The sequence below is a fragment of the Lycium ferocissimum genome, unplaced genomic scaffold (genome assembly GCF_029784015.1).
Source record: "Lycium ferocissimum isolate CSIRO_LF1 unplaced genomic scaffold, AGI_CSIRO_Lferr_CH_V1 ctg8332, whole genome shotgun sequence".
Lineage (NCBI taxonomy): Eukaryota > Viridiplantae > Streptophyta > Magnoliopsida > Solanales > Solanaceae > Lycium > Lycium ferocissimum.
Window position 1 is genome coordinate 1 of NW_026727208.1, and position 24,589 is coordinate 24,589.

At 37.4% G+C, this 24,589-nt stretch overlaps 3 protein-coding genes across 3 annotated transcripts; all 3 read right to left on the reverse strand.

The window, feature by feature from the left end:
* Positions 1-8,938: 8,938 nt before the first annotated feature.
* Positions 8,939-9,526, reverse strand: LOC132045865 (secreted RxLR effector protein 78-like). Its single transcript, XM_059436443.1, has one exon. The coding sequence runs from the start codon at positions 9,524-9,526 to the stop codon at positions 8,939-8,941; it is 588 nt and encodes a 195-aa protein (XP_059292426.1).
* Positions 9,527-10,167: 641 nt separating this feature from the next.
* Positions 10,168-11,026, reverse strand: LOC132045867 (uncharacterized). The gene is made up of 2 exons (XM_059436444.1): positions 10,929-11,026; positions 10,168-10,867 (listed from the first exon to the last, which is right to left on the reverse strand). Exons 1-2 carry the CDS (start codon positions 11,024-11,026, stop codon positions 10,168-10,170), a joined length of 798 nt encoding a protein of 265 aa, XP_059292427.1.
* A 2,289-nt stretch (positions 11,027-13,315) lies between these two features.
* Positions 13,316-13,890, reverse strand: LOC132045864 (uncharacterized). The gene has a single exon (XM_059436442.1). The coding sequence runs from the start codon at positions 13,856-13,858 to the stop codon at positions 13,346-13,348; it is 513 nt and encodes a 170-aa protein (XP_059292425.1). The 5' UTR covers positions 13,859-13,890; the 3' UTR covers positions 13,316-13,345.
* Positions 13,891-24,589: the final 10,699 nt, after the last annotated feature.

The following is a 24,589-nucleotide window of genomic DNA, read 5'->3' on the forward strand; positions in this document are numbered from 1 at the left end:
TTTTGATAGACTCCTTACAATTGAATTACTAAATTAGGAAAGAATTGAGAACCTAAAGAACTTGTTCTTGAACAGTTACTCAAAAGTTCAAGTGAACTCGAACAGAAAATGTAATGGATTTCTTATTGATCTTGATAATTTTCTAGAAAGCTATTACAATTCAAGATTGTCGGTATTTAATGGCACAGTTCCCTCCAAATGCTAGTTTCCAGAAGTTAGTTATAACTAACTTCTGGTACAGCCTGTTAACAGCAAATGGGACCACGTGCGTGTCACGTGCCCAACTAATTCTATCCTAATCAGCTAACTAACTGCTAATTAAGCTACTAACTGAAAAATGGAAGGTAAGGAACACTTAACCAATTAGGATCGTATCAACAACACCCCCCATCAAAACATCCTTGACCTCAAGGATCAAATGTAGGAAACTGATCCTTGATGGTAATGTAATCCTCCCAAGTGCTGTCCTCCTCAGCTGCATTAAACCATTTGATGAGGACTTGAGCAGCAGCCTTACCATGCTTTTGAACTAATCGCCTATCCAGGATAGCTTCAGGGACCAACAGCACATGACCAGCCTCAGTGTGAACCACAGGCAAGGTGACAGAAGCAGTGTGAGAGCCAAGTCTCTTTTTGAGTTGAGAGATGTGGAAGGTGGGGTGGATCTTGGAGTCAGGAGGAAGGTCCAAAGTGTATGCAACAGCTCCCACCTTGGCTAGAATCTTGAATGGGCCAAAGAACTTAGCTGAGAGCTTGTGAAAAGCATGATCTCTGAGTGAATTTTGTCTATAGGGCTGTAGTTTGACATATACCAATCACCAACAGAGTAGGATATGTCTGATCTTCCCTTATCGGCCAGTGCCTTCATCCTAGCTTGAGTATTGGCTAGATTAAGTTTGAGGGTTCTCAAGGTGGCCTCTCTAGCCAACAGGCTCCTATCGACTGCATCCAGCTGAGAGTCAAAAGCCATGTAAGGCAGGAGGGGGGGTGGCTTTTGAGCATAAACAGCCTCGTATGGTGTCATCTTGATGGCAGAATGGAATGATGTGTTGTACCACCATTCAGCTAGTGCCAACCACTGGGGCCAATCCTTGGGTTTATCAAAGGTCATGCATCTCAAGTAACTCTCTAAACACCTGTTGACAACCTCAGTTTGCCCATCTGTTTGGGGATGATATGAAGTAGAAGTAAGGAGTGACACTTTCTGCAAAGTAAACAGCTCCTTCCAAAATCTGCTAGTGAAAACCACATCTCTATCAAATACAATGGTCCTAGGCATCCCATGAAGTCTGAAAACCTAATCCATGAAAACTTGAGCCACATCCAAAGCTGTATAGGGGTGTTTGAGGGACATGAAGTGGGCTGCTTTGCTCAGCCTGTCCACCACAACAAAAATCACTGATTTGTTAGCAACTATAGGCAACCCCTCAATAAAGTCCATAGATATATCCTGCCACACACCAGCAGGAATTGGGAGTGGCTGTAACAAGCCAGGATATGCCACATTCTCCCCTTTACATTTTTGACAAACCTCACATTGCCTCACAAAAGAGTAGACATCCTGCTTCATTTTCTTCCAATACAAATCCTGTTTTAGTCTTTGCAAGGTGGCTTTGATTCCTGAATGACCTCCCACAGAACTACAAGATAGGACATTAAATCTTGCTTAAGAGCAGGATTAGCACCCACCATGAGTTTGCCCTTTCTACTGAGAATTCCAGCCTGAAACTTGTAGTAAGGTTTGTGAGTGCCCATAGTTTGAATAGTTTGGATCAACTTCTGAAGGTGAGGATCATGAGTCCAAAAGTCCTTGACTTGCTCCATGAGAGAAGTTTGTAGGCCAGAGATGCTACATAGCTGAATACCTTCTTCCTCCTTTCTAGATAAAGCATCTGCAACAACATTATCCTTCCCTTTCTTGTAAGCAATAGAATAGTCATAGCCAAGCAGTTTGACCAACCATTTTTGTTGACTGGGAGTGGTGATCCTTTGCTCTAAAAGGAACTTTAGACTGTGGTGATCAGTCTTGACAACAAAGTGCCTCCCAAGAAGATAAGGCCTCCATCTTTGGACAACAGTGACAAGAGCTAGTAGTTCCCTTTCATAGACAGATAAAGCCTTATTTTTTTCACATAATCTTTGGCTGAAAAAGGCAAGGGCTTGTTATCTTGGGCCAATACTGCCCCAATACCACCTCCAGATGCATCAGTCTCCACCACAAACTCCTTAGAGAAATCAGGAAGGGCAAGCACAGGAGCAAAAGTTATGGCTAATTTCAAGGCTTCAAAGGCACCAGTTGCTTCATTGGACCAAGAGAAACTGTTCTTCTTCGGTAGGTCATGTAGTGGTCTAGCAATAACCCCATACCCTTTTATGAATCTTCTATAGTAGCCTGCTAGGCCTAGAAAACCTCTTAGACTTTTAATAGTAGCAGGGTGAGGCCAATGTAGGACAGCATCAACCTTGTGCTGATCCATTGCTACTCCATCATCAGAAATCACATGACTAAGGTAATCAATCTGTTGTACCCCAAAAGCACACTTGCTTTTCTTGACAAACAAGACATGAGATCTCACAATCCCAAATGTAGGTCAGACCAACTAGAACTGTAAATGAGGATGTCATCAAAAAATACCAAGATGAACTTTCTCAGTTGGTCATGGAAGATTTGGTTCATTAAACTCTGGAAGGTAGATGGGGCATTTGTCAACCCAAATGGCATCACTAAGAATTCATAGTGACCATGGTGGGTTCTAAATGCAGTTTTTGGAATATCAGGTTCAAACATCCTGATTTGGTGATATCCTGATCTTAGATCCAGCTTAGAGAAGTATTTGGCCCCATGCAATTCATCTAATAGTTCTTCAATCACAGGGATAGGAAATTTGTCCTTAATTGTGTTGTGATTTAACTCCCTATAGTCTACACATAACCTCCAGGACCCATCCTTTTTCTTCACCATGACAATAGGAGAAGAGTAAGGACTGGTGCTATTTCTTATTACCCCACTGCTAAGCATCTCATTTACCACTTTTTCAATCTCCTCCTTCTGAATGCCTGGGTATCTGTATGGTCTGATGTTGATTGGAGAAGTGCCCTCTTTCAAAGTGATCTTGTGATCATGTAATCTGGAAGGGGGTAGTTCAGTAGGAACCTCAAATAGATCCTTATAGTTTTCTAGTATCATGGGCAACTCCTCATCCTCCTGCTGGTTTTCTGAGGCTTTCATAGAAAACAAACTAGCTCCCATATCAGCATCCTCATGCATCAATACTCCCACAGAAATCATGCATAATTCAGCTGGTTTTGCTAGCAATTTCTCCATACTAGTTTGCTGAATTAACTTAGATTTGGGTGGTTGCATACCTCTTGAAGAGACTTTATGCCCCATTAGACTGAATTCCATCTTCAACTTTTTGAAGTTCCACATGATGTCCCCTAGGGTGATCAGCCATTGAATGCCAAAAACCATGTTGCACCCACTAATAGGCAGAACTAACATATCTGAATCAAACACAACACCTTGCATCCTCCATGTTCAGTTCTTGCAAACATAGTTACTATGGACCTTTTTACCATCAGCTACAGTTATTCCAAAAGGGCAAATAGCAGTCATCAAGCAACCTAACTTCTTAGCTGTGTTTAAATCCAAGAAGTTGTGAGTGCTTCCTGTATAAACTAGCACATGGATGGCTTTACCCTTCACAGAAGCTGTCACTCTCATGGTCCTAAAGTCATGAACTCCATTCATAGCATGCACAGAGACATGAGGTGGGATAGAGCCTTCTTCATCAGTTTCTAGTCCTTGCCCAATCATAGATAAGAATGCAGCAGGATCTAGTGCAGTATCCTCAGGCTCCTCAATGATCTCTTCTCCTTCATCTACCTCTATAAAGAACAATTGTCTTCTCTTTTTACACACATGACCAAAAGAGTATTTTTATCACAATTAAAGCATAGCCCTTGTTTCCTTCTCTCATCCATTCAGCAGGTGTAAGCATCTTAACATTCCTTAGGTTGGTTTTTTGGGGGTTGGAGTTTGGTGGTGGTTTGGAAAATGAAGTTGAGGACCTGGTGTTTTGATTGGTGGGTTGGCAGAATGAGAAATTCTGTCTAGTAGGTAAGGGTGATGAGAAATTTTGGAATCTTGAATTGTTTTTTGGGTTAGGTAAGATAGTTGGTTCCAAAAAAACTTGTTTCTGTACTATTACTGCTTTAGCTAAAGTTCTAGGCCCTAGCATCTTAACAGTAAGTCCAATTTCTGGTTTCAATCCCCTCACAAAGCAGCTAACAACATATTCTTCAGATAAGTCTAATCTAGTTAGCAACTCATCAAATAGATCTACATAATCTTGGACAGAAGTTACCTATCTAAGTTCCTTAAAATCACCCATTGGATCATCAAAAAATTCAGATCCAAATCTTGCATACAAACATCTCACATATTCCCCCCAACGAGTCCAGTCTCTAGTCAACCTTTGTTTCATGAAAGACTGATGCCATTGAAGTGCCTTGCCCTCCAGTTTGCAAGAAGCTAGCCTCACCTTGGATTCTTCAGGTTTTTCAGCAACATCAAAGAATTGCTCTGCCTTGTAAAGCCAATCCTTGAAAGCATAACCATCAAATTTTGGGAATTCGACTTGGTAACCCCTAGTAGGCAACTGATAATCCTCATTCCTTTGACCCACCTGGAGCTACATTCTCCTAAATTCACCATAGGATAAGATCAAATTTGCAGTACCAGGGTTTTCATATTGTTTAATATCATCCTCTTAATCTCCTCCATAGCTTGTGCCACTCGACTATCAACTGCATATCTCAATCAGAATTCACCACACTCCATCAGCTCTTGCATCCTTGTGTTATCTCATTGGTCAGAGAATCAGAGCTCTGATACCACTGATAGACTCCTTCTGACCTCTAAATTGGGAAAGAATTGAGAACCCAAAAAACAACTTGTTCTTGAACAGTACTCGAAAGTTCAAGTGAACACAGAAAATGTAATGGATTTCTTATTAACTTGATAATTTTCTAGACCAAAGCTATTACAATTCAAGAGGTATTTAATTATCCCTCCAAATGCTAGTTTCCAGAAGTTAGTTATAACACTTCTGGCCCTTGTTTGGGACCTTCTGTCACGTGCCCAACTAATTCTATCCTAATCAGCACTGCTAATTAAGCTACTTTGAAAAATGGAAGGTAAGGAACACTTAACCAGGATCGTATCATCTTTTTCAGTGATATAGGTTGGTATTTTTTAACATTTAATCCTCCTGCTGCTTTTGGTTGACAGACTCTCTCCCATGAACTAAGGACTTTTTTGAGATCACACCATTTTCCATAGAAAGGATCTACAGACAGCTTCAACCATTTTTATCAAATACAAAGATCTGTGTACAAGGACGGAATTGAGTCTGTGTGTATGATAACAAAGTAGCTGACCAACAGTTCACTCTTGAGGTGATCTTCTCAACTAAAGGCAGGCACTGACTGATGGATAATTTCTTTGTGGACAGAGGCACTCCCAGGTTTTGTCTAGTGTAGGTCCTCCTTTTCCTCAAAAGAAATACCAGCACTGTGATGCAAAATTTTGAAAATCTCTGAAAAAATGAGGGATGTTCTGTCAGCCTTGCAAAACATGAGCAAATCATCAGCAAAACAAATGTGTACCACTCCAAGCCTTTTACATCTTGTATGGAACCCAAACTCCTTGTTTGCAGCCAGTTGATTCATTTCCCTCTGGAGGTACTCCATTGCTATAAAAAAAAGGTATGGAGACATAGGGTATCGTTGCCTTATGCCTTTCCTAGCTTGGAAAGGTTTTATTAATCCACCACTCATCACTAATGAGTATGTTCTAGACACACACTCCATCACCCAAGCTACAAACTTATGAGGAAAGCCTATTTCATACATCATGTTCTTCACGGATTGTCAATCAAGAGTGTCATAAGCTTTTCTGAGATCTACCTTCAACACACACCTTGAAGTTTTTACCTTTTCAGTAAGTCCAATTTCTGTGTTTCAATTGTCATCCAATAATATCATGAATTACTTTCTTGATCCTCCTCAAAACTTTTGCAAACTGTGTAGCAGTAAGCTATTGGCCGATAATCTTTAACATAACAGCTATATACAGTTTCACTACAGTCCATTGCTACTGTCAAAAATTCTATGGGATATCCATCAATTCCAGGTGCCTTATCCATCATTATCTATTTCAGTTAGTTAACTGTTGATAGGTCCGCTGTGATCTATTTTATCTGGACATGTAAGTTCCTCAGTACCACTTACCATAAGCTTTGTGAAGAATGAAACAAATTCTGCTTCTACATCCACAGGATCAGTAACTTTGGTACCATTTTCAGCATATATGGAAGTCAGTGTACTCCTGCTTGCTCTGATTTCATCTGGGCATGAAAATACTTGGAGTTGGAATCCCCACTATCCAGCAGGCCCTTGACTTCTGCCTTAGCACCTTTTCCTCTACAGCGCTGTATTTTTCTATTTCAGCAATAAGGGCCTTTTCCTAGTCAAATAAAGACTGACAGAATAATTGAGTTGTAATACTGGCCTGCACACTTTCTGAGCTTTGTCTTGCTTGATTCAGTTTCTGGTCATAGGATGCCATAAAAGTGTTAAGATCCTTCAGGTCTACTTTAAGCTTCTTCAACTTCTACCAAATGACAGTCATAGCATCACCCCTGAAATTCAGCTGCCAAACTCTGTTGACCAACCCCATGAATTCCCAATGTTCCATAACAGGAGTGTACAATTTAAATGGCTTAGGGTGGAGATTAACCCTTTGCCAGCATCGGATAAGAGCAGGTGAATGATCAGAAATTCCTGGTGGTAAAAATTCTGCTTCAACATGGCCATACTGCTGTATCCAACTGAAATTACCAAACACCCAATCAATTCTACTATAGACCCTGCTATTTGCTTGTTGCTTATTACACCAGGTGAAAAAACAGCCCTTGGATCTAAGTGTTGTCAGCCGAAGCTTGTCAATAAGATCTCTGAATCCCAGAGTTTCATTTTGAGTGACTGGTTGCCCAATTCTGTCCTCTGATGATAATACATTGTTGAAATCTCCAGCAATGAGCCAGTTAGTTTGAATTTGTGATCCCAAAAGGCTGTAAATCTTATCAAACAGGATCATAAACCCTAATTACCACTTCCTCTGTTCCAATTTGTACAACAGTCTTTCAATTTAGGATCATTTCAAAATGTTTGGTACAATTTTATCCTTTGAAATAGCCTCCCTACCTTCCAAGGTGGGGGTAAGGTCTGCGTACACTTAACCCTCCCCAGACCCCACACGTGGGATTCAACTGGGTATGTTGTTGTTGTTGTTGTTGATATGATGTTCTATAACCAAACTAACTATTCAACCATTAGCTTACTATTTTTTTTTTTATTTTTTTTTTGGGAATGGTAATATTGTATTCCTCAGCATTAAGGACATGCTGGAGACCTCCAAAAATATCGGCCCAAAACAACAAGAGAAAACTAAAATAACTATAGAGAACCTAAAAAATCTACTAACTGTTCAGCTTCTTCTAAACCTTGCTTTTTACACCAAAAGAAAAAAATATTGACACAATTCTCTTTGATTTTCTGGATTGAACTAGAAGTATTCTCAAAACATCTGTTGTTTCTTTCTCTCCAAATTGACCACCATATGCAAGGTGGTAGTATCTTCCACCATTTCTTTCGGCTTTTGCTTCCTCCTCTCCTCATCCAGCAACTGAGTAGGTCTGCAGTGTGTTCTGCCATTATCCACTTAGTTTGAGACATGCTAAGGAATAGTGACCATAGCTGTGTTGTAACTTTGCAATGAAGAAACAGGTGGCTGTTGGTTCCCTCAATCTCCTTACAAAGGAAACATCTAGAAGCAATCTCAAATACTCTTCTTTTTAATTTTTCATGAGTGAGGCATGCTCTTCTAGCCACCACCCAAGTGAAACACTTTACTTTAGTTGGGACTTTATACTTCCAAATCTGTTTCCATGGACCTGATATACCCCCTGGTTGTTCCATCACTTCCTTTTATATAGCCTGCCCACAGAGAACTTTCCATCGGTATCATACTTCCATCTTATTGTGTCTGGTTCTGTAGAAATGCTTTTAAATCCACTCAGCTGTTGTAGTAACTCAATAACTCTACCCACTTCCCAGTCATTCAAGTTTCTTCTGAATGTAAGATTCCAACCTTGAGGGGACCAAATGTCAGCTACTGATGCTTCTGAATTGCTGCAAAAAGAAAACAAATCTGGAAATGAGTTCATCAGAGGCTCATGTCCAATCCAGTTCTCTTTCCAAAAAAGGATCTTGGTACCATTCCCCACCCTGTGGAGAACACTTCCAACCAGCTTAGTCCATAGATTTCTAATTGTCCTCCATACTGAGACACCATAGGTGCTAGATACTATGTTAGACTCCATACTGAGACACCATAGGTGCTAGATACTATGTTAGAACACCAATGAACACTCTGCCCATATTTGTTGATAATTACTTCCTTCCAAAGTGCATGATCCTCATAAACAAACCTCCAAAGCCACTTTGTCAACAAGCATTCATTCTATAACCCCAAATTTCTAATGCCAAGTCCACCAGAATGTCTGCTTAGTTGGGCAGTTTCCCATTTCACCAAATGCATACCTTTGTTCTCTTTGTTGCCCGACCATAGAAAATCCCTCCTCAATTTATCCAATCTTTCTTCCACCTTAGAAGGAATGGGGAATAAAGACATGACATAAGTTGGCAATGAATCCAAAACTGAGTTAATTAGAGTGACCCTTCCTCCAAGAGATAAATATTGTGCTTTCCAGTTAGCAAGTTTCTTCTCAGTTTTTTCTACAATCCCATCCCAAATTTCCAGCTCCTTATGTTTATTGCCAAGAGGCATGCCCATATAAGTTGTTGGAAAATTCTAAATTTTACATCCCAGAATGTTGGCCAGACTTCGTATTTGTCGGACTTCTTTAATAGGGAAAATACTGCTCTTCCTCCAATTAAGAGCTAAACCAGAAACACCCTCGAAAACCACCAAAATCAATCTGATAAATCTAAGTTGTTCTGCCTTAGCTTCACAGAAAATAACAGTGTCATCTGCATAAAGCAAGTGACAAATCTGCATCTCCTCACATGCTTGGTTGCCTATCCTGAAACCTTTTAACCAACTATTTTGGATAGCCACCCTCATCGTACTGTTGAAGCCTTCCATGGCTAATATGAAGTGAAACGGAGAAAGAGGATCTCCCTGTCTGAGTCCTCTTACTGAGGGAAAAAAACCAGCAGGTTCTCCATTAACCAGAATTGAGAACCTGACAGTTTTAATGCAAAAACCAATCCACTTCAACCACCTCTCACCAAAACCCATTTGTTTGAGAATATTGAGAAGAAAGTCCCAATTAACATGGTCATAAGCTTTCTCTATATCTAGCTTACACATGATCCCTGGATGTTCACCTCTGAGTCTAGAGTCCACACATTCACTAGCTATGAGTGTTGCATCCATAATTTGCCTTCCTTTTATGAATGTCATTTGATGCTTATTGACTAGCTTGCTTACCACCCTCTTCAACCTCTCTGCTAGAAGTTTAGCAATAACTTTATAGACTCCACCTATGAGACTTATAGGTCTAAAGTCTCTTAGTTCAATACCCCTGTTTTCTTTGGAATAAGTGCCACATAAGTAGAATTGAGGCTTTTTTCAAAGACCTAATGAGCATGAAAGTGTCTGATAGCATTCATAATATCATCTTTTAGCAGATCCCAAAAAATTTGATAAAAGCTCATTGGGAACCCATCTGGGCCTGGAGCCTTATCACTAGCACAAAGTTTGATGCAATCCAACACTTCAGTTTCATCAAATTGCCTTTGTAACCACTAGTTTTCCTCCATATTAATGCCTTCAGCCCCTTGGAGTTTAAACTCAGGCCTCCAATGTTCAGTTTCTTTGTACAGATTCTGGTAGAAACTGATGATTGTCCTTTTTATGTCTTCTGGATCTGATATAGAAGTCCCATCCACTACCAGAGTATCAATAGAATTGAACCTCTTATGTGCTGTGGCAATGCTATGGAAGTATTTGGTGTTCTTGTCCCCCTACTTGAGCCATTGCACTCTGGATCTCTGTCTCCAAGCTATTTCCTCATCTCAGGATATTTCCTCGAATTCCATGGATAAGTGGATTTTTTGGAGAAGTTCATCCTCAGTTAGGATTCTCTGCTCCTGGACCTCTTCTAGACTTGATAACTGGTGCAAGACATCCTCCTTTTTCTGTTTCCAATTGTTCATGTTCTCCAAACCCCATACCTTCAGATTATCTTTCAACATCTTCAATTTTGTGGCCAGAATAAATGAACCTGTTCCAGTTACACTAAAAGAAATCCACCATTCCTTGACCTTGTCTCTGAATCCTTCCGCTCCCATCCACCATTGTTCAAATTTGAAGTAAGATTTCTTCAAACTTAAATCTCTACAAGATAGCATTATAGGATTATGATCTGAGTATAGTCTAGGCAGAAGATCTTGCTTGATCTGTGTAAAGAGTTCCTCCCACTGATGAGAATATACGAATCTATCTATCCGGGAAGCTGTCATATGATTATCACCCCTTCTCCAAGTGAAGGATCCTCCAAACAAAGGAGGATCAAAGAGCTCCATCTCATTTATCCAGTCAGTGAATTCAGTCATGGCCCCTGTGATTCTTTGACATTCTGACCTCTCATTGGGATATCTTGTGACATTGACATCACCACAAACCACCCATGGCCCATCACATAAACTCCTTATAGAAGTCAATTCCAACCAAAGCTCTCTTCTGATAATAATATCACACGATGCATAGACTGCACTTAAAAACCAGGTGACATCCTGGTTAATATCCTCAAATTTACATGTAATCACTTGATTACCAGCCTCCACCAGCTCTCCTTTCCAAAATCTTTTGTCTCACGTCACCACTATCCCACCACTTCTTCCTAAAGCATCTAAATGTATCTCCCCCAACCATCTAGTTATGCCATAGTTGCTTGATCACTTGTGCCTCTGCCCCCACCAGTTTGGTCTCTACTAAGACATAAACATCAGCCCTCCACTGTTGAATTAAACTCCTAATTTGACCCCTTTTGCTATCCCTATTCACCCCCCTCACATTCCAAGAAAGAATTTTAACCTTCATTGCGTAATGCGAGGTGCTATCCTCCCCCTGTTTCTTGGTTCCCCATCTTTGAACTTCACATGAAACTCCAGGTTTCTAAGCTCCTTTGGAATTGTGTTTTTGTTATTGTTATTGTCTTCTTTGATCTCTTCGTTCTTCTGTCTCAACAGTCTCCTTTTCTGGTCAATTTTTAGGAAAAGCTCAAAAGCCACTTTGTCACACCCCTCAAAAAGCTGCGCCAAACACTTGACTGAGACTGAGTACATTACACTGGACCCATAGTGAGACTCTATCTTCAATTTCTTGCTCCGTTAAGGAATCATTAATTTGGAGAGGAAGAGGATTGTCATCAAATGATATCTGCCCATTAGAGTTCTCACCATGGAGAACTCCTCTGAAATTGCCTTCATAATTGTCGCCAGATATTGTATCCGCTAGACAGGCCACTTGCAAGCCCGAATCATTAGAATCAAAACCCTCGCTCCCCCTAATACCAATCTGTTCCACTACTTGAAGAGGCTTTGTCACCCTAGTGTTTCCAGCTCCTCCCAGGGAAGAGACTGGCTTGGAGCGGCTTGCATGTGGTCCTTGCCTTCAAAAATTTGATCAATAAAAGGTTCAGCAGTGGGATCCCTTTCTTTTGGTTTGGTTGGAATATGGGCTGCACCAGGCCCATTGCATATCTTGCAGTTAACAAAGCCCAACCCCTTTTCAATCAAATTTGGGACCAAATTTCGAATAAGAGTGGCCACATGACTCTCATTAATAAGCATGTGATCACCTTTGTCCGTTGGGTCTGTAACACCAAAAGGAGCAATATCCAGAGGGTTTAACTCTTTGCTTCTTTCTCCAGAACACTCAGCAGTCTCTATCGCCAGCTCCATGTCTCGAGGAACAGCCTGTTCCTTTTCTATCAACGTACTGACACCTCGATTTAGGTGCTCACCTTTATTGAACTTTTTGAATCTCGCCGGAGCTTCACACCAGACCGGCAATGAGAAACAAAGTCGTCGTCATTGACTTCAACATGCGATGGTATTTTTTCCACCGGCCACTTTACCGGCAAACGAGCCCACCTTAAATGGTTTTTCAGTTGAGGTTCCTCCTCTGTCTCGATCCACCCGCCACATTGCTCACTTATTTCTTTCATCACATTGTCGGACCTAAGCTGTAGAGGGAGCCCTAGAATGCGAACCCAGAACCAAGCAAATTGCACATGCTCTGGAATAGCCCCACTCGTTGGTGACCACCAGTCCAGCTGCAAGTGATGATTCTTCCTCTTCCAATCACCCATTAATATGTGTTCTGCATCCCTTCTTGACTGGAACTCAAACAAAAATTGGATCCCGTTCATATCAAAGACCTGAAGATTGTGAATCCCTCTCCATGTTTGTTGGACCCAACGTTTGACGTCGTTGCGGATAGGTATTTCATCACAGTTTGGGAATCTGCCGACCAGACTTCTGCTCAGAGGATCTTTGTCTTCAAGAACTTTGTTCACCACTGGATTCTGGATTGCCGATGTGTGGTCTTCCACATCAATAATATAATTTACAAGCCAAATTAACATTTTGGCCTCTAGTCAAGTACACCATCATATATAATGGAATGCAGAGAACTACTCCCTCCATGCCATTTTAACGGTCATTTTAGCTTAAAGAAATTATGCCAAAATAATTGTCACTTTAGGAATTCAAAACTAAAGTTGGCAACTATTTTCAACTATAGCCTTAACATTAAAGAAGTAGTTCTTTTTAACACTGCTCAATTCTCAAAACACATTTACTCCCTCCGTCTCAATTTAAGTGTCTTAATTTCCTTTTTAGTCTGTAGCAAAAAGAGTGCCTCTTTCTATATTCAGTAAGTTGACAATTCAAGCATCCTACATGACAAGTTTATAACCACAAGATTCAAAAGTCTCTTTATTTCTTAAACTCCGTGCCTAGTCAAACTAAGACACTTAAATTGGGACGGATTGAGTAATAAATAGCGGTAACTTACACTCTGTTTGGATGGTAGTTACCCATGGTTTCATAATGTAATAGTAAACTATACCTTGTATTTTTTATCTTTTTTTTACTATTACATTATGAAACCATGGGTAACTAAAACAACAGTTAAAATGGGATGGAGGGAGTAATAAACATTTTTCTCCATCAACAATATATTAATTCAATTGAAGAAAACAAAAAACCAACCAAACAGATGAAACTTGAAAATAACCTGTCTAAGAGATGTTCCACACAAGGCCAAAGCATTATCCCGACAAGCATGAACAGTTTCAAACTGTTTCACATCAAGCTTCTTACTAATAATCCCAACTTGAAAGTAAATACTACCGGATGATGGTAAATCCACTCTAATCTCATTCACATTTAACCAAAGAAAGAATCTCTTAACTTGAATTCCATCTAAGTCAGTAATCGACCCAATACTTAACTTCCCACTAATCTTCTCAGCATAATAAACTAAGTATTCAAACTGAACATAACAAGGCTTTCCAAGAACAACTTCAAAAGTGCCATCTTTGGAAAGAGAGTATGATTTTACTGAGTTTGGTAAAAGCCCTTGTGGAAGATTGTATTTTGTGAGGATTTGGTATACTGTTGTGTTGGTACAAGTGTATAGATTGAAAGATAGGCACAGTAGGAAAATAGACAGTTGGATTCTTGGATTGAAACCCATTGTTGTTGATGAAAAGTATATGCCCCTGGGAAGGGGAATATAGTGCAGTTTGGGAGGGGAGTTATGCTATAAGTTCTTGTACATAAAGATGAAACGGTTGTACTATGATTAGACGGATTTTACTTCTTGTTTTTTCATATTTTGGAAGGTTTGGCCATCAAATCAAATATTTCTCACTTTATTTGGAATTTTGACGTTGAAGGTAAAGATCAAATTGTGTTTGATTATAGTTTTTGTATTGAATATTTAATTATTTGAGTATACTGAAAATAAAAACATGTGAAAATAGAAGTTTAAGTATTTTTTAAATTTAAAATACAATTTTAAGTTGTATTTTAAATTTTCATAATCCGCTAATTTTTAAATAAAATGAAAACAAAAATCGGTCAAAACGTCAAAAATTCTCATGGCCAAAAGGGTCCCAAGTGATTTGAAAGAGATTGCTAAAGACAAAAAAAAAAAAAAAAAGTGATTGGAAGGAGAGAGGATTGTTTTGGACTTACTGTGTGAATGGGAAGACGTCAAAATACCTACTTCTTGGGAATTGAACCTTTATAAACATTTTTAATTTTTCAATTTAAACCAAATATAATCGTCATTAAAAAAGTAATACATATATATCCTATTTTTACAGAAATAGTGTGAATATACTTTTTTTGCTAACCGGAATTTTTTTAATTAAAACAATAGTTGTTGTAGAGGTATATTTGTACATCTTCACAAAGTTCAGAAGTATATTTGCACCTTCTCACATTTAACCAAAACAAAAATCTTTTAACTTATATTCCTCCTAACTCAGTAATCGACTCAATACTTAAATCAGGGTGAATTACGTCCATTAAGAAATTAATAAAGACAATTATGATAATAAAAACTCACTTATCTAAATAATCGCTCATTAAGAAATCAATAAAGATAATGTGCAGTTTATTAAACCATCCCTATTTCTACTATGTTTTTGGAGGTTTGAGCAAGATTAAAGGGGACTACTTAAAGAATGCTAAGGACTTAGTTGGAAACACTTAGCAATTTTTCACTTGAATTTCTAAGTTGATATTTATTTTGGGATTTTTTTATTTTTTTTACTGAGATAAATACTTATTTTGGGACGAAAGAAGAATATCATTTTGGACTTTTTGTGTGAACGGGAAAAAGAGTTCGAGATAGGTGCTTCTTGGGAAGGTGTTTTGCATTATCAAAATGTGGTCACATTCATGTATTTGTATTTTAAAAACAAAAAACAAAAAAAGGGAAGGCCAGTCATATATATTTCATATTGTTACAGATATATTATATTGTATTGAAAAAGGTAAAAAGTATTCTTAAACTATGCAAAATTGAAAAAATATTCTTAAACTTTGCAAAATTGAATAAAAATTTCCTCCGTTAATAGCTTGGTTCAAAAATATTGGTCCAAAAATGTCCCTAGTGTTACTTAATTGGGTCAAATGTCCTTTTTTAATAAATATTTTGTTTCTTTTCTTTTTAAACACATTCTTTTCTTAATAAGAAATATTATTTTTAAAGCCATTTTCTTATTTCTTTTAAAATCCCTTTAACTAATAAAGAAGTGGGTAGTAATCTTATTCTTAATCTCGTTCTATTAATTTGAATTGAAAATATATGTCATATATATAAGATCAACGTGTAACTCCATCATTAATTTTCATTTAGATAACGTTAAATAAATTCCTAATAAAATAGGAAATATTTTTATTTCTTAATATTTTCTGAATTGAAGTAACATAAGCATTTGCTAATATAATCCTTAGTTTTTAAAGTTAAAATTGAAAAAGGGTCAACAATAACTTAAAATTGAAAAAGCGCCAACAATAACTTTATTGACGATATTTTAAAGATATTTGTGATTTGAAACAATGCAATAGATCTTCGTGTTTTATGACATTACAAATACATTATATTTTAGATATCCATTTAAGTACTCTTAATACTTCCTAAAGCAGCTTTCAATCAAGCAGGAAGCTTGTAAGTACTTCATGCAGGCAGCTTGCCGGTAGTTTTCTGAAAAGTCTTGCAGAAACTTCTTGAGACTTGCAATCAAGCAAGGAGCTTGTAAGTAGCTCAAGAAGGTAGCTTAAAAAAAAGTCTTGCAACATCTTCCTAAAAAGCCTCGCATTATCTTTTTCTCTTCTATAAATAGAAAGCTAAATCAATTCATTAGTAGATCGATTTCAAGAATTTGAGCTTCATTGATGGATTCGTGAGAGGACAGCAGGTTCGAGAAGATTAAGGATAACTTGGAACGAAGTAAGTTAAGGCTTTCACCCCAATGAGGGAATATTTGTCAAACTAACTTGTTTGACATATACTGTATGGGGTACCGTACCCGGGGGCAAAGGGGGGAAGGCCTAAGGGGGTTTATCTGAACTCCCTTTGGTGGAAAGTTACACATTTAATACATGGTTAAAATTATTTTTTATGTATATATAGTAGACGTTGAAACCCTTTGACTTCTTCGTATGTTTACTTTTTCATATTTTGAACTCTCATAGTGAAAATCTTGGCTCCGCTACTGAGCGTACCATATATGAGTGATGATGAGCGTAAACGTGAATACCGGGTTATAAATGCTATACGGATATAGGTTGATGTCTCTATCTATTCTTATCATTTTATTTCTCCGCACCATGACTGTGTTATGCATTTTATTATTCTAGTATAATGTTATAGGCTTCTCTCACATGTTAGTTTAAACTTATTGGCTATATGTATGTCATATCACATGTTTAGTTGTTACTCATTCATTATACATATGCATTATAATTTGCATATCTGATGTCACGCCCAGATGTGATTATGACATGTAAGTTATGCATGTAGGTTGTAATATACAGGTGAGTTGTCCTTGTTTCGTGTATCCTAAGGCTGACATATGGCGTGTGAATCTGAATTCACCCCTTATGAGTCACTGTATAACTCAAGCACCTCAGACACTGTGCGTGCAAGATTATTTTGCACACGAAATGCTGGTGTTAAGTTAAGTTAAGAGTTTTTATAATGCATACTTGATTTCTAACTCGTGATTCACTCATTTCATATGGATGATGTAATTGTGCATATCTTATTATATAGCTATTGCTTCTTTTCTATCAGTATTATATATTTATGTGCTTTATTTTGATCAGTATTATATACTTATTGCGTAGGTTTGTGAAAGTGAGTATTTTCGGTACAATCTCGCTGCTATCTTGTTGGGATAGCCAATGATTCTTTATGGGTACGTGTTGGTGTACTCATACTACACTTATTATAATGTATGTGCAGATACTGATCAAGATAAAACGGAATCCAGGAGAGAGCATAAGAGTCGTCCAGGAGATTAAGTGGTGAGCTGCTTGGATGATTTCACAGCACCTTAGAGTCTAACCTATCTTCTTTACCGTTTAATACTTCATAGTGCTTTTATTTTGAGACGGTTTTATTGTTATACCTTTGGACGCTCATGACTTGCTACATCAGTTCACTATATTGATTTAGACTTGCATTCTTATTATAATTTCCTGCTATTAGACTTACTTTTGTATTTTGGGTTTTATACTTGTTAAGTTTGTAGGCATGATGCGTGGCTTGCAGGGTGTGTAAGTTATAATTTCCATAAGTTACTTGGAAAGTACCTTAAGGATACCCTAAGAAACTCCATGGTTAGGGGTTTTCGGCAGCCGATATAAACTTAGATGCCCTTAAATCTCTATGCATTGATGCCCTTTTCAATCCTTCCAGGCATCTCTAACTTAGTTACTAACGTGTAGATAATCAATTCACATCATAAATATGAAATCCACTATGACAACTTTTCAAACCACGCATGACAAGCTTCTAAACATCGAATTACTTAAAAAGTAAAGGAATTGTAAATGTATTATACTCCCTTCGGTCCAAAATAATTGAGGTTTTAGCTTCTAAAAGTTGGTCCAAAATAATTGATGTTTCACAAAATCAAGAAAGTATTTAGTTCTATTTTTCAAATTTGCCCTTGACCATTTCCATATCCCCATAATAATTATGTCACCTAAAAAGCTAAGAGAATAATTAAGGGTATATAAGTCTATAAGTCAAAATCTAAGTCAAAATCCCTCTTATATTTTAGGAGTTAGTGAATTCTTTAATCCATGTGCCCAATCTTAAAACCTCAATTATTTTGGACCAAAGGAAGTAACTAGTTTGCACTTCAATTAATTTATTGGGATCTACGACATTTCACTATCATAGATACTTCCTATGTCCCAATTTAAGTGTATTAGCCTTTTGTTTTGTCCCCAAAAGAATGTCTCTTTCTATATTTAATAAATTTTTCAATCTCAAGGCAAGTTTAAGACCACAAGATTTAAAAGACTACACACATCTTTTATTTAAGACCACAAGATTCAAAAGTCTCCCTTTATTTCTTAAACTCCATGCCCAGTCAAACTAAGACACTTAAATTGGGACGGGGGAGTATTATGTAATTTTTCGACAAAAATTTAGCTCCTCTTCTATTCCCTTTAATGGCTAATTTATTGCTGGTTTAAATGATTAGGTTAATGGTCATTAAGTCTTCTTTACTGGCCGAGTTAAGTCCTTCTTTGACCCTTCAAATTTTCATCCTACATAAACCCATCTCTTGGTGAATTGTTGATACACAGAAAAATTCCTTTTCCTCATCTTTTCTCTTCAGTTGTTTGTCGGAAATTGGTTTTGTGAAACTCTAAACTTCCAGCCAATAGTGCAAGTATTTGGAAGTGCTCTGGAACCTTGAAAAGCGATCGGCTAAACGATGTGCACCACAGTCGATCCGAAATCGCTTTCAACAAGACAGTAGCTTGCCATGACGCAGCGCTATTCCGATAAGTTGATGATTAATAGAGAGGCAGAGAGACAATATCAAAATCATCACAATACGGGCATGTTTTTTTTTTGTTTTTTTTTTATTTTTTTATAGAATTGACTGTTAGGTTGATTATTCTCATTTGTTATTGCTAATTTATTCTCTGCTTCTAATGACATTGCAGTAAAGTGGTGAAGATTGGGTTTTTGATTATTTTCGTTCAGAGGCTCACTCTTTAATGATCCTTTTTTTTTCCATGACCACCTTCTTAGAAAGGAAATAAAAGTATTTTACCTTTCATCACCAAAATATGTATTTAGTTATTTTACCTCTCCATATGCTACTGATCCATATTGTATAAAATAAATCGCTTTCAAAGTGTGATCTTAAAGAAATTGAAAAGGAGCAGCTTTGTACCCAACCTGAGACATAACAAGAATTCAATGCCTTAACCAAGAGAAGAAATTCATGTCCCTTGGGTTTCGAATTTAAACAGAATATTACAAATCAAGATCGACTTGATTTATCGTTATTATACAATTATTTTTTAATGAGTGAATTGCTCCTGTTGTATTTTGTTATGTGCACTTTGCCCTGATTTTAAAAAAAAAAAATGGATTGATGCGAAAGTTGGATGATGAATGTTGCACTTGGTATAGCATGAAGGAAATCGAGACAACAATAATTTTCTTTGGGAATGACAATTGTCATATTTCAACAGGAAGACAAAGACAACTCTAAAGTGCAAGAAAAGAAAGTGGCAAAAATCCGATGTTATTTTCTTACAACTCCACTCTTTGTTATTTATGAATCTACCCTTGTGTTTCTTATGAAACAGTAGTCATATTAGTGGGGGATTGTTGAAAATAATTTTGTGTAATGCAAAGAATAAATAAATTATTTTCTCTCCTCTTCAATTCCCTTTAATGGCTAATTTATTGGCTGGTTTAAATGATCAGGTTAATGGTCATTAAGTCTTTCTTTGACCCTTCAAAATTTCATCCTACATAAACCCATCTCTTGGTGAATGGTTAATATACGGAAAAATTCCTTTTCCTTATCTTTTCTCTTAAGTTGTTTCTGGGCAATTAGTTTTGTGAAACTCCAAACTTCCAGCCACTACTGCAAGTATTTGGAAGTGCTGCAGAACCTTGGGGAGCTACTGGGCTAAACGATTTGCACCACAGTCGGTTCAAAATTGCTTTCAAGGCAGTGGCTTGCCATGATGCAGCGTTATTCTGATAAGCTAATTCTATCTTTTTGTTCGTTTTACTGATTAATATTGTTATTATTTCCAACATAAACTTATTTTATAAGAAAAGATAATATCATTTTGTGTTGGAAATAATAATTCAAAATTGTAGAAAACCAAAATTGGTTAGGATTTGATATTTTAATCCATGTCCAATTAGAATTTATAGTCAAACTAGTATAGGAATAGGTTTTCCTGTTTTGAGTTAAATTAGGTTTTATAATATTATAAATAGGCTTCTGCTTTTTATTTTATATTGTGGAAATTGTAGAGAGCATTCAGAGATTCATATAATTTATCAATAAAATATTCTCCTTCAAATTGGTATCAGAGCTTCTACGATCCTGGTAGAAAATCAAAGAGCTTCCGCTATCGGCAGGCGGCTATGACTCATATATGCTGCCCGTCTGGTCAATGATGATGATATTGGCAAACGTCGGGCTGATGATATGCATGAAAAACAATCATGCTGAGAAGGACTAACAAACTATTGCAAGTTTAAAGAGGTGCAAGAAAATATGCACAAGAGGAACGAACTGTCTTCTCTAGAAGTCGGAGAAGTGGGTTAAAAAAAATGCGGGTTTTGATGAGAAAGTGCATCAACAAGATTGGGAATGTTGGAGAGAAAATGCTCCAACGATTGTGAAGTTTGAAGAGAAAGTGCTTCAACAATTGAAGGTTAGTGAGAAAGTGCATCAATAAATTGGAATGTTGGAGAGAAAGTGCTCCAACGAGTGATGGTTGAAGAGAAAGTCCTTCAAAAAATGATGGGTTGGAAACAAGTGTCTCGACAATTTGAAGATTGTGACAAGTGGATCAAGAATCAGATATACAATTTTGAATTACGTGAGAATGTTGGAAATAATAATTCAAAATTGTAGAAAACCAAAATTGGTTAGGATTTGATATTTTAATCCATGTCCAATTAGGGTTTATAGTCAAATTAGCATAGAAATAGGTTTTCCTGTTTTGAGTTAAATTAGGTTTTATACTATTATAAATAGGGCTGCTGTTATTTATTTTATATTGTGCAGATTCTAGAGACTATTCAGAGATTCAAATAGTTTATCAATAGAATATTTTCCTTCTTTTTGTTTGCGTGGATTGCCCTTTATTTGGAGCCCGGCACTTTTGTAACCCAAAAAAAAATAATTTTGGAACCAAACTAACATGTTTAAAAAAAAAAAAAAAAAAAAACCAAAGTAGGCTTCACGCACAGAATCTGTGCGTGAAAGGCATAACAAAAACCCCTCCCATTTTCAGCATACTCTTCTCTTTCATTTCCTCCATTTTCTCCCTTTCAACACACTTTTGCACTCCCAAAAACATGTCTCAAAGTTTTAAAACTTCAAAGTTTGATATACAACCCGATATTTGTGAATGCGGTTATTACTGTAAACTAAAAACATCAAAGACCCAAGATAATCCGGGTCGCCTTTTTTGGCGTTGTAAAGTGCCCGAAGTAAGTGTTTTTACATTTTTTAGTGTTTTTTTTCACGTTATCCATATATTTTACTTTAAAAACTAGATAGGATACGGTGGCGGTTGCAAACACTATCTCTAGGGAAGATAGCATTCACGTGGATAAAACGGTGGCGGCGAAGTTTAAAAATTCACTTTTTGATGAAGAGAGATACCGCGACTTGTACGTATCTCTATGGATTAGATACCGCTATAAGTTGGACTCACAATTTAAGCTTGTGGAAGATTTTAAAAATAAAAGAAGAAAAATTGAACTTTTAGAGGTCTTGCTCATCGATCCTCAGAACGATATTGGCGGCCTCTTAACACACATCTTTTTTCAGGAGATGTTAGTTCTCTACCGGTTGATGATGGTTGTTTTTCGGCCAACTTTAGCATGTAAAATCTACAATGTCTTGCCAGCATTCTATTGTTTTCTTTTCTAATCTTTTGTACGGCAAGCTCGCAAGTTTTTGGACCTACTCGAGGCATGGTTATTGAATATTTTGTTGGGATTGGAGCGTTGAGATTTTTCAAGTCACGAACAAGACGTTCTGATTCGACAATCCGATGTGACCATTCTCGGCGTAAATCGCAATAATATTCTCGCGGATCTGAATATTTCACACTGCAGAAATCATCATTTCGCTCTATAAGAAGGTGGGGATTTAGCTCGTCTCGTTTGAAATCATTGGTACCACTCGAAAAACTGCTATGATTTGAACTCTCATCATCACTGCTATTTGGTTCTTTTGGAAGGAGTAAAGACTAAGTTGAGTTTCTACTACTCGACATTGAATACGTTGTAGTCTAATAACAACAAAAAAGGGCTACTTATATAGTTGCAAACCCCCAAGTACCCTCGGGAGGTGGGGGGGGGGGTCTTTATGACCCTGCCTACTTACCTTATTATAAGAAAAATATTAATCTTCATCGGAAATTTCACAGTCCGAATCCCACTTGGATCTAAATCTTGTGCTACCATGTATACCATATTCTACCCTATGGTAACGTATTTGCATCGGATTGTTCTCTTCGCGAAAACGATTAAGAGCAAAATTAAACTCTTGTGGAGTTCCACGAGGCATTGACATAGCACGTTTTTTTGGGCGTTTAAGCCCTACTGAAGCTAACTTTTGCTCCAGTGCTTCAGCCTCCCTAACACGCCAATTCCACTCCTCTCTCATTGTTTTATTGTATTCTCGAATGAACCTTTTGTTAGGGTTATTTGAGTAATGAAAATCATCATCATCTAGTTCCCATGTCCTACCCATTGCTTCAAATATGTTTGCTAGGGTAAAACACGTAATAGAATCAAGATTACCAAATTGGGTGTAGAATGTCATGATAACTCGTTTTAAAGTGAATACTAGTTGTTTGTCAATCATGTTATATATAGTACTGCATTTTTTGACCGTTTTATTTGAATTTAATTCATATTACGCAACATTTCAATGCAATATAACATGATTTGACAACACATCATGCGTGCCAATTTCAGCTTTTTTATGACACATAAAGGACCAATTTGACAATACAATGTTGCATTTTTTGACCGTTTATTTGAATTTAATTCATATTATGCAACATTTCAATGTGCAATAGGGGTCAATATGAATCTATTTAAGAAGAATGTTGCACGAGGTAAAAACTCATCCATTTCATAAGTTTAAGTCTCTTAAGTCATTCCAAAAAACCTCTCTTAAGTCATTCAAAAAAAAAAATCAAACTTCCTACAAAAAATGGCTCAAGATATTCCACCGCTAAGGTTTCACTACATTGGGACGGTATTATCCTTGATGACAATAATACAGTTCGTTACAATAAAAGACCAAACGTTCATGTTAAATGTCCACTTGAAATGTCTTATGAATCACTAGTCACTTACATATATGAAAAAATGAACGTTAGTCCAGATGAGTATGAAATCTCTATAACATGCAGATATCCACAATCAGTTTCCCATAGTATAGTGCTTTATGGTAGGCATTATATCAATGATGATGATTCTTTGAGGGATTATTTGAATGCGCTGAAAGAATTAAAACATTTAGTCGCCCTTAATGTTCTTGAGATGTATGTTGACAAGATACCCCGAGAGGTCCCGCAAGAACAACCCAGTCAAGTTAACACGTATGGAGATATTAGTTCTTACGGGGACATTTTGAGTGGCGAGGTGCCGCTGGAAAATCTTACCCAACAATTTAATCAAACTTGGTAAATATGCATTCTTATATTATTATTCTGTGCAGTAGCACGTGTTTATTGTATGTATGTATTGGTAAATAACCATTTTTAAATCTTTATAGGGGTTATAGACCTGATACGAGTAATATTGGGCAATCATCTCAATTTAGTTGAGCAGCTCATTATTATCAAAACTTTCAGTTTAGTGGAGCTGATTATTATAATAATTCTCAGTTCGGTGCAGCTGATTATTATCAAAACTCGCCAGTGGTACCAACTGTGGATGAAAGGCAGTCCTCTCAGTTTGGTGGAGTTGATCATTCTCCACACCATGCTCATTCTCAGTATGTGTAGGTTCATCAACTTGATGTTAAATAATTACACACACACACACACACACACACACACACACACACACACATATATATATATATATATATTGTCGCACCCCGATCTTACTAGGGTGTGATGGGCACCCGACCCCATATTCGGAGCCGAGCGAACCCGCTGACTCTTATTACATACATACTTTCTTTGGATTCTTAGATTAAACAAAAATACAATGCATAGTAAATCTTTCAAAATCTTTTGTCGTTTCCCATTTAACACAACCTGTAAACATAAGGGCCCTGTAACTTAATGTATAATAAAAACACATCGGCTAGTGGGACCATTTTCAAAACTGACACACTAGACCCACGACTCTGTCTGCAAAGTCTCTAACTTCGAACAAACTGCACAAAGACATATAATCGACTCGGCAAAGGCCTCCGGATACAAATGGAATCTACCAACTCCGCTGGAACATCTTCTGTAATGGCTTCTACTCATCTGGGTGTACCTGCGCGGCATGAAACGCAGCCCCCGAAGAAGAGGGGTCAGTACAAGCAATGTACTGAGTATGCAAGGCGTGGATGGTAACATAGAAAGAGACGTAATCATGTGCAACAACGGTATGGAGATGTAGAGCATATCATGTGAGAGTGTATCCTGTACGTATGAGACA